Below are 9,814 nucleotides of genomic sequence, written 5' to 3' on the forward strand. Positions count from 1 at the left end.
TACATCTTTCTAGCAGTCAGAGAAACTCTGTCTGACGCAGGAAAGGAGAGCAGAATAAAACTAAGAAAAGACAGAGAGAAAAAAGACAAGAGTCTCATGTGAGGCTCTTGATCCAGCCATACCTGCAGTAACTCACCTTTGCTTTTCTTAGTTACGCGAGCTTGTACATTCCCTTCTGATTTAGTCAGTTTGTGTCGAGTTTCTGTTACTTGCAATTGAAAGAATCTTCACCAAGACAATCTCTTTATCTATAAAAATGAATATAATTCCTTTCAAGACTCTTGTGAGTATTAAATAAGATCATAGATGTGAAAGGGATTTCAATATTAGTAAAACATCACCTACAGCCCTCACACATTGCTGGTAAGAATGTAAAATGGGACAGCCACTGTGGAAACAGTCTGGTAGTTCCTCGAATAATTATAGAGTTACCATATGCCCCAGAAATTCCACTCTTAGGTATAGACACAAGAGAATTGAAAACATGTTCATACAAAAACGTGCACACAAATGTTTATAGCAGCATTATTCATAATAGGCAAAAAGTAGGAAGAACCCAACATCCATCACCTGATGAGTGGAGAAACAAAATGTTGTATATCCATATAATGGAATGTTATTTGACAATAAAAATAAACGAAATACTGATAGATGTTACAATAAGATGGACCTTGAAAACAATGTGCTAAGTGAGAAAAGCCAGACACAAAAGGCCACATACTCTATGATTTCATTTACGTGAAATGTCCAGAATAGACAAATCCATAGAGACAGAAAGTTGATTAGTGGTTGCTAGGGGCTGGGGTGAGGGAATGGGGAGTGGCTGCTCATAGTTAGAGTTTCTTTTGGGGTTGATAAAAATGTTCCAAAATTAGTAACGATAGTTGCACAACCTTGTGAATACACTAAAAGTTGCTGAATTGCATGGCAAATTTTAGGGCATGTGAATTACATCTCAATAAAAAATAAATAAGTACTCTATGTACATGTAAAGGATTATAATTATATTACTGCTTAACTCAACCCCCAGCTTCCGTAAAGCCTTTCTCTGAGCTTCTCCAGACTGAATATAGATTGTGCATTTGTCGCGCATAGGCTACTGTCTTGTTTGATTGAAATAGTGTTTAAAAATTACTAAATAATAAATGATTTAAATGAATGATAAATAATAAATAAAGACAAAGCCAATAAATATGAGGTTATGTCTCATCTTCCTAGCTCCATTACTAGTTCCTTGAGCATAGGCACAGTAGGCACTCAAATATTGGTTGAAAGAATAAGTGAGGGCATGCCTCTCCACCCTCTCCACCCTCCCAGTTATACAAAGACACACATACTGGATTCAGGACCCCCATCCCCTGATGAGGACAATGGGAATTAATCAATGGTAGAATTACTCAAGGACCAGTGGCAGCACACTCACTGCAGAGAGCCCTTACTGCAAGCTGTGTGCAGTCTCAGAGTACTGTCTTCAGCCCACCCGCACAGCAGAGTGCCTGTGGTGTCCGAGACTCCCTTATCTTCTGGGACTTTGCATTCTTCACAGGTGCTGTAGGCAACTCTCAGGTACCTGGAGTTCGGGAACCACTTGGGAGGGCATGAATTTGCAAAACAAGGAAGTGGTTTGCATTCCATTCGATAGCTGTATCAGGGTGCTCTAGTTTCAAAGCATCCTGACTCAAACCCACTTAAACAATAAAGGGGACTCAATGGTTGCATGATTAAAAAGCCCTCAGGGGAGCAGGCTCAAGGGGTGGCTTGATTTAGGGGCTCAAAGAGACATTCCTGGAACTTGGTTTCTCCATCCTGTCATCCAGCATCTGCCTTATCCCAAGGCCAGATCTCCCTTCCCCCACCCCAGACCCTTATCAATTTCCAGGTCTACAAGATTCTTTGTCCTAGCCTGGGAGGAGATGTAGGCAAAGGGGAAGTGACAACGTTAATTAGTTAATTCATTCTAGGAGCTCTTTTAGAAGAACAAGAAAGCTTCTCAGAAAACGTTTTTACTTTGTCATGTTGCCCTTTCTTAAACTATGGCTAGGGGATGGCAATACACTGATTCAGCCTAAACCACATGCACTTCCTCCCCACCCCCCTGCCCGCTACACACACACACACACACACACACACACACCAGGGATGGAATCAGCTTCCCCCAAAGTCTGTGGCTGATAAGGAGAGGTGAGCATACCAAAATAAACGAGGGTAGCTACCAAGAAAAGAGTGATGTTCAGGAGGCAGATACAATGCCCACTATTATATTTATGCGAACCTGGGCTTTCTCGAAACCCACCTCATCCTCCAGGACCTGGCCTGTCACTTCCGGCAAGCCCTTCCAATCCCTTCCAGACAGCAAACTCCACCCTCTGTGCACCCTCACACCCCTATGTTCACCCACCCACCCATCCATCCACCCATCTACCCATATACTATGTTCCTAGTGGTGGGAGCTGAACCAAACGGACTTCTACCCTAATGATGTTTTCATTCTGGACAAGGAGAGAAAAGCTAATCAAATGATTATACCAATTGATGTGCAGTTTCTCTACTAAGTACAATGGAGAAAAATGAGAAGAGAGGAGAGGAAGAGAAGGAGAATTAATGACATGTATCTGGGGATGGGACCTGGTAAGGAGAGGGAGAAAGGGGGGAGGAAAGGCTATCCCGAAAAAGCGATGAGGGGCCTCTGCTGTAACTTTCGCCACACTTGCCACCCTCCCCTCTGCCTCAGCTTTCCCCACTGCTGGAAAGGCCAGCCTCCACACCCATGGGTTGTGGTCCAGGGCCTGATTTAAAGCTTGTGCAACAACTGTGCGTTGAATTTAATTGTCGGTGGTTAGAAGAGCTGGGAAGGAAGGTGGCTGGGTTCCAAAGCAGAGTTTCACTGTTATGGTAAAAGTGAGCAGAGTCCTCCTGGAGGCTTTGGAAAGCCTCAGGTGAGACAGGTGCGGGGAGTGGATGTGGAGGGGTCTGCATTTCTTCCAGAGTCAGAAGAAGTACTGTGCCTTTACATTCGTCCCAAGCCCCAGGGTGCAGGGAGGCAGGGGGGAATGTCTCAGAATAGACTTTTGAGGGACATCCACTCCCTTTGGCTAAGAGAGACCTGAGTCACCACCGCCCGTGTCCCTGGGTCACCTTAGGTACCCCTCTCAGCTCTGTGACGCTCTTTCCTCTGAGAAGTGGGAATATAAACCACTTTTCCTGAACAGACTCTGAATTGGGTAGTGGTGATATAGCAGAAGGTGCTACACTGGCGAGGTGGTTCCCAGGAGCGGTTCTCTGGGGTTTTCTCCTACGGCAGAGGTGCGGTAGAGAGATCTGGAGACGGCGTCAAAGTGGCAGCATACTGCCGGCCCAGGTAGCAGCACACTGCCTGCCCAGGTGGCAGAGGGGCCGAGACTGGACCTGGACCGGAGCCAGAGACGAGCGGTGTCCCGCGCCCCTCCCTGCCGCTGGAGCCCTCCCACTTCCTCTGAACCAGCCGGCTGTCAGGGAGCCGCGCGCGCTGCGCGCAGTGCAGGCTCAGGCGCCGCGCCCAGGAGGCTGCCGCTCTGGCTCGCCGCCCCCCGCCGCCGCTCCACACCGGGCACCCGCCGCCGCGCCACGGGCCATGGAACTGCCCAGAGGACTCCTGGTGGCCTGGGCGCTCAGCCTATGGCCAGGTACGTGCCCCTCTTGCCTCCCCTTGCCTCCGGGAACCCTCCCAGGCCCTCCGGGGCCTCTGATCCAGCTGCCAGGAGCGGGAAGCGGTGCGCCTCCCAGGGTCCTATCTTAGCTACTCTTGGGGACGTGGGTCCCCCAGGAACTGGCTACAATCTAGCGGCTCCGCCAAGTTCCGCAAAAGAGGGAGGCGCGCAGAAGCGACTTGGAGCCAGGAGTTTGGTGTGTTTGGGAAGAGTTGAAGAGGCTCGAGTTGAAAAGCGCTGAGGGCTGGCCCCACTGGACTCCCCACTGGACTTGTTGGACTCCAAGGGCCACGCCGGGGTTCCCGCGCCGCCACCAGGGGCACTCAGGCGTCTCAGGAGCGCCGAGGGCCCGGGCTGGGAAGGGGATGGGGCGCGCGGAGCGAGCTCTGCCTCGCTGCCCGCTGCGCGGCGCGGAGGGCGCATCCTGCAGTGTGGAGAGCCAGGCACGGAGGCCCTGGAGGGCTGGGGAGACCTGGGAGCCGAGAGCCGCCCAGAGTCCGTCCCGCCGCGGACCAAGCGAACCCTAGCGCGCCAGCCCCAAGGCGGTGGCGAGCAGTCGCCGGCCAGGCCAAAGGCAGCGGGGCGCAACTCCGCAGTCCAGGGCTCACGGAAGCGTTACCTGACACTCGGGGTAGGGACGGAGCATCGACCCCCACCCCGCGCTCGTTATTATGCAATTATTCAATAATCCGGGGAAGCCGCGGTCGCCGAGACGCGCTCCGCCGCCTAATGTACTCCAGGTGTCGGGGCGCTGCGAGGACCTCCGCCGGCGGGGCGCGCGGCCGAGAGCGAGAGGCCAGCCCTGGGCTCTGCACTGGGGCACCCGGCCCGGGCTTCCCCACACCGCGCACCCCAGCCGGACCCGCCACGCGGGGGCGGCGGCCAGCAACGCTGTTCAATCGACGGCGAAAGCTTTCGGGCCCCTCCACGGCGCGGGAACCAGAACTCGCCTCGGGGACTGGCCGCTGGGCCTTGCCTAGCCTTGCCTCCCCTTATGCGTGTACTCCAGGCCGGGGCTGCGGCCGGTACTGGGGGGCAGTTGTGGTGGCAATGGGAGAGGCGCCCTCAGGGGAGCACAGGTGGAGGCCACCCCCAGCCCAAGCTCGTTCACCCCAGTTCCGGGGTACCACGGAAACAAGTGCACCCTCCTATCAGTCTGTCTATAATGATGCTTCAGGGGTGATTTGTAATTGAAAGGACCTCTGACTGGTGGAGTTCAATTTAGGTACTAGCGTCGTAGTTGAAAACAAACATTGATGCATTAAGTTGTGGTGGTGGGGTGCAGCGGGTAAGTGGAGAAGACGAGGGAAGAGCTGTGACCAGGCCAGCACACATCTAGAAACCGACTTCAGGAGGAGGTAAAGTGCACTCTGGGTCGTTCAGATGGGAGGAGAAACAACTCCAGAAACTGTCTTCAAATCACTCAGAGATCCAGCCACAGGAAAAGGGAGTGCATTCCAGATAGGCGGAACCACATCCCCAATCCCCCAGACCATGAGATGGAGGGGCTGCAGACAGTCTGGACCTCAGGAAGCTCAGAGCAAAGTCTTCGAAATCAGACCTGGCTTCCAGTTCTGGTTCTGCTGCCCACTAGCTGTACAACCTTGGGCAGTTTATACAATCTCTCCAACAGGTTTCCTCCTCTGGGGAATGGAGATAGAAATTCTGAGTTAATAACACTGTGGGAATGATTGAGGCACTGTAAAAAAAAAAAAAAAGTCCTTAACACAGGATTTGGTGCACAGTAGGACTGTAGCAATGGTTGTGTTGTTACTCATGCAGGGGCAGAGGCGGGTTGGGGAATGGGGCAAAGGATGAGGACAGGATTTGTGACTCAGAGCTCCCTTTATACGGAGGAAACCACCCCTGAGTTATGTCTGGTCAGTTTGGGTTCTTGAAATATGGGATTCATTAAACATATCAATCAATGTTGGAACGACATCTGCTTGCAAGGAGCTGGGGCTGGGGCCCAATCATGTGTGCAATCTGGGCCCTGCCTAGAGCTGAGGACAAGGCAAGACCAGGGAAAGCTAAGTAAAGACACCAGGGGGTGGACAGCGTAGAGAAGATAAGGGCTGCCCTTCAAACAAGAGAAGTTCAGTTCCACTTGATTAAGCAAGGGAGGCTTCTCGGCGGGGGAGACACCATTTGAACTGGGCCTTGAAGGAGTGTGTGGAGTGTGGACAGGCCATAAAGTGGGACTAGTCATATGTTAAAGTATATTTCTGGGACTAGTTCAAGAAATAAAGGTGAATATTTTAAAACCACAAAGATGACTGTGGTCAGTCTGCACTCTGAAGATTGGAAGAATCTCAGGGGTCATTGGGTCCATTCCTCTGGCTCCAGCATAGGATTGATGTTGATTTCTCATCACATAGATTCAATGTCAGGATTATGAGGAAGCTTTCCTACTGGTGATGACACAGTTTGGCTGGGCAGGGGACCTGTCACAGACCAGCTTGGGAGTGAGTCCCCATTGAGGCCATTATGAGTTCAGAGCCTCAGTCTTTCCAGAGCTCCTGCTGCAGGCTGGGCAGAGTGATAGGATGGACAAAACGATCAAGAAAGCCAGAAAAAAAAAAAAAAAAAGACAAATCCAAAGACTTTTCCAGCTGACATTCAGAGAGAGCAGATCTATTGACCAGGACTTCAATACCATAGCGCATCTGTAAGAGTTGATGAGGTGATGATTCTTTAAAAACCTAATCTTTATTGAGTACCTTTTATCTGCCAGGCCCCATAAAAACAGAGAAATCAGATACAGTGTGGGGTTGAAGGCCCTGAGGTCTCACTGCCTGGGATGGGTCTGAGTTTTGCTGGTGAAAATTCTGTGCCCTTGGCAAGTTACTAGATGGCTCTGTGCCTCAGTTTCCTCACCTTCAGTTCTGGGGATGATAATAATAGAACTTATAGAGTTATCCAAAGATTAAATGAGCAAATGTATATAAAGTACTTGGAAAATTCCAGGCACATACTAAGCACTCAAAGAGGTTGAGTTTCTTATTCAGCATCGGCAGAAGCAGCAGTAGCAGCCGCAGCAGCACTCAGGGTACTAAGTAAAAGACCTAAGGATGCACAGAGATATAACTTTCAAACTCAAGTCCATAAGAGAAGTCTAGAGGAAGTGCTGGGGTACTGGAGGCTCAGGGGAGGCCTACATGCCATGGTTCTAAATAAACTTAAACCTTCCTAGCCCTTGACCCAGAGTCCAGGCCCAAAGTCTTGATCATGATGGGAAATCAGGTTTTTTTTGGCATTGAGTCTGTCTTGAAGTCACTATGATTTTAGTGTGTTTGATAGTTTCAGAAAGGAGAACCATCCCACTCAGCATGGCCCTTGCGTGTCCTTGTGGGTGAGGGGTCTTATTCAGCAGAAAAACCTCATATGGAGAAAGCACAGTCCTAGGCACCATGGATTTGCAAAGACTAAAAAGATCCAAACCCCGCTCATCAGCTTTGGAAGAGAAGGGAAGGAGATGAAGTTTGTCACTTTGCCTCCCCCACTGCCCACCCTATTGGGAGCTTGTTAGCCAAGCCTCTCAGCTACCTTCAGCTGGGTTGCTTCTGGATCCTTCCACATTAGGCTCTGGTGGCCTGAAGAGATGGGAGTGGAGTGTCACCCGCTTTCTGCTTATTCACCATGCCCCCATCTCTACCCTACCGTGGAACCCCCAGAGATGGGATGTCTAACTCCTTGCCATCTCATTGTTTCAGTGTAGGCCCTTGAGGAACTCAGATAGCAATTCACCCTAATTTTGCCCTCCCTGAACCTCTTTCCCCCCACTTTCTGTAGTGGCAGCTTCCTCAAGCAGCAGGGCACTTCCCTTCTGTCCTCTCCCCTCATTACATAGGACAAAACTATGTTCCAACCTGGCCTGGTTTGTCTCTTGCTGGTCAGTCTGGTGTTCAGAGAATTCAAAAAGCCCTCTTTTCTCTCGCCCTCTTTTCTCTCCACAATACCAGACTTTGGAGATTATTGTCTCACTATAGGCTCCAAAATCTTACTTTGGGAGTCAAAGTTGAGCAGTGTTCTACAATTACAAAAAGAAAGGATCCATCATAATCCTCCCCAAGTAGCGATGACCTCTGGCTGACTCAAGGAGGGTCAGCTATAAAACAAGATTTAAACATGCACTAACACATTTTTAAAATGGTATCTCTGCTTCTCTTTATTTCTTAATGCCCCTATCCCACTAGCATCAAACCATGAGCTACCATAAAGGATGTATATAGCCATTTGAAACTATTTTCCTCAAAACAATTGTGAGGTCCAAAAATACCCACATGCCCTCAGTATGGAGTGCTTGCTGTAGGGAGGTGTGACCCAGGTGGGGACCATCCCCAGCCCCCGGCATGTAAGTCCTGACAGTACAAATTCTTAGTTGAATACCCAGAAGTTTATCAGTGAGGGAAGAAGAGGAGGAGAGAGACTGGAGCTGGTCATCTTGTAAACTGAAAATAAATAAGCTCCCAAAAAATTCCCTGAAGAGTTTTCAGACTGTGTACTTATGGCCTGAGTCACAGGATGAATAAAATCGCACCTGGAGGAAAAAGTCAGTGTGGTCCAACCCCCTCCCTGCCTCTGTCTCTTATTCCCCCTTCACCCACACACTTATTGCACAGCAGTAATAATCAGCATGCCTGGTCTAGGAGCCCAGCTTCCTGGACTCGAATGCTTTCCACTTGGGTGATCCTAGATAAGCCCTCTGGGCCTCGTTTTCGTCAACAGTAAACCGGGGAGAGTAATGACTTCACAGGCTGATGTGTATGTGAGATGATCTTACATGGTTCATTCGTATCAAGCGCTTAAAACAGCATCTGGCACCCAGAAAGCCCTTCATGAACAGCGGCAGTTATTACCCTACCCATCATTTATTATGAGGCTGATGCCAGCCACTGACTGCATCAAGCATCTTTTCACATCTCAATTAGGTCTCGAAATGGCTGCATGATTTCACTAACCTGAAATCACCAGGTTACACATGAGAAGTTAAATGGCTCGTCCAAGGTCATGAGGATTGAGTAAGAGATGGTGTCAGGATTTGTCTGCCCGCAAAGCTGCTGTCATTAATCCATGCATAGCATCTCTTTAGGAATTGGGCCTAGAGGGCATAGAAAGACCAGTAAGATGCCCTTGCTGAAGGAGCAGTCTTCAGGGGAAATAAGATCAGTGCATGCATGGCCATCCTCACAGGGATACCAGCCCAGGGGTGGCAGATCCCTCTTCAGACTCAGCTAGACACTAAGCTAGATGGTGTCTTGGTGAGAAGTGGTCCTCACCTGGTGCCACCTAACATGGGATCCTCTCTCTTTTACTTGCCTCTCAGCAAGTAAGGGCCAAGTAGGGCTCTACCACCTGCCCCTCTCTACCCAGTGCTCTGGGCCACTCTGCCCTAGGGCTCTCTCTCCAGCCCACCCGCCTGAGACAGGCTGGGTACACCTTTCCTCCCTTCCCACCTCTGCTTCCATTCCCCTAATCAAAGCCTGCTCTGAGTTCCGGGCCTAATGAGTTAATCCATGCTGAAAAGCTCTAAGGAGTGATGACAACTTCCTGTATCCTGCCTAAAGGGGTTTGCATTTTAACTGGGCTGTGCCTCGAGCCAAAGGAATAAAGAACTGATGGTGGAACTTCAGGCATGAGGACCAGCCAGCAGACAAAATAATGGAGGTGGGGGACCTGCCTGGCATGGTTCAACTGCTCAGCCCATTTCCATCACTTGTCAGGTGCCTTCTACCTCGGCCCTTGTGGATGATGGCGGCCTCATCTTATGACACAGAAGAAGCCAGTCTGTGGCTTGGGTGATGTTGTTCTAAAGCAGGCAGAGGTTTTTCCACGTGGCATGTGGGATGAGTTAGGCAACTTGCTATAGCAACGTGCTCTGGATTCCAAACAGGATGACACAGAGAAGGGGTTCCTGCCTCCACAGCTGGGGCTGACAGTTTTCTTCCTCCAGCAGCATCACCCAGCTGGTCCATGCTGCCAGGAATCCTGACCTAGAAGATTTCCAGGGCTGTTCTTTGCAGATCAGGAGGACTGAACTTCAGGAAGGTCACGGAAAAATCATGAAATGAGCAAGTGTGTACAGCTCTCATCTGCAAAGAGCCTGCAAAGAGCTCTCCCATATGTTC

General features: G+C 50.1%; 1 protein-coding gene across 1 annotated transcript in view; it reads left to right on the forward strand.

The window, feature by feature from the left end:
* The first annotated feature begins 3,517 nt into the window (after positions 1 to 3,517).
* Positions 3,518 to 9,814, forward strand: part of ITGA11 (integrin subunit alpha 11) — a 122,142-nt gene continuing 115,845 nt past the window's right edge. The window contains exon 1 of the mRNA XM_023526817.1: positions 3,518 to 3,662. Coding sequence (XP_023382585.1) covers positions 3,611 to 3,662 — 52 coding nt within the window. The 5' untranslated portion in view covers positions 3,518 to 3,610. The remainder of the gene's footprint in view (positions 3,663 to 9,814) is intronic.

Source organism: Pteropus vampyrus, unplaced genomic scaffold (assembly GCF_000151845.1).
Source record: "Pteropus vampyrus isolate Shadow unplaced genomic scaffold, Pvam_2.0 Scaffold15, whole genome shotgun sequence".
Lineage (NCBI taxonomy): Eukaryota > Metazoa > Chordata > Mammalia > Chiroptera > Pteropodidae > Pteropus > Pteropus vampyrus.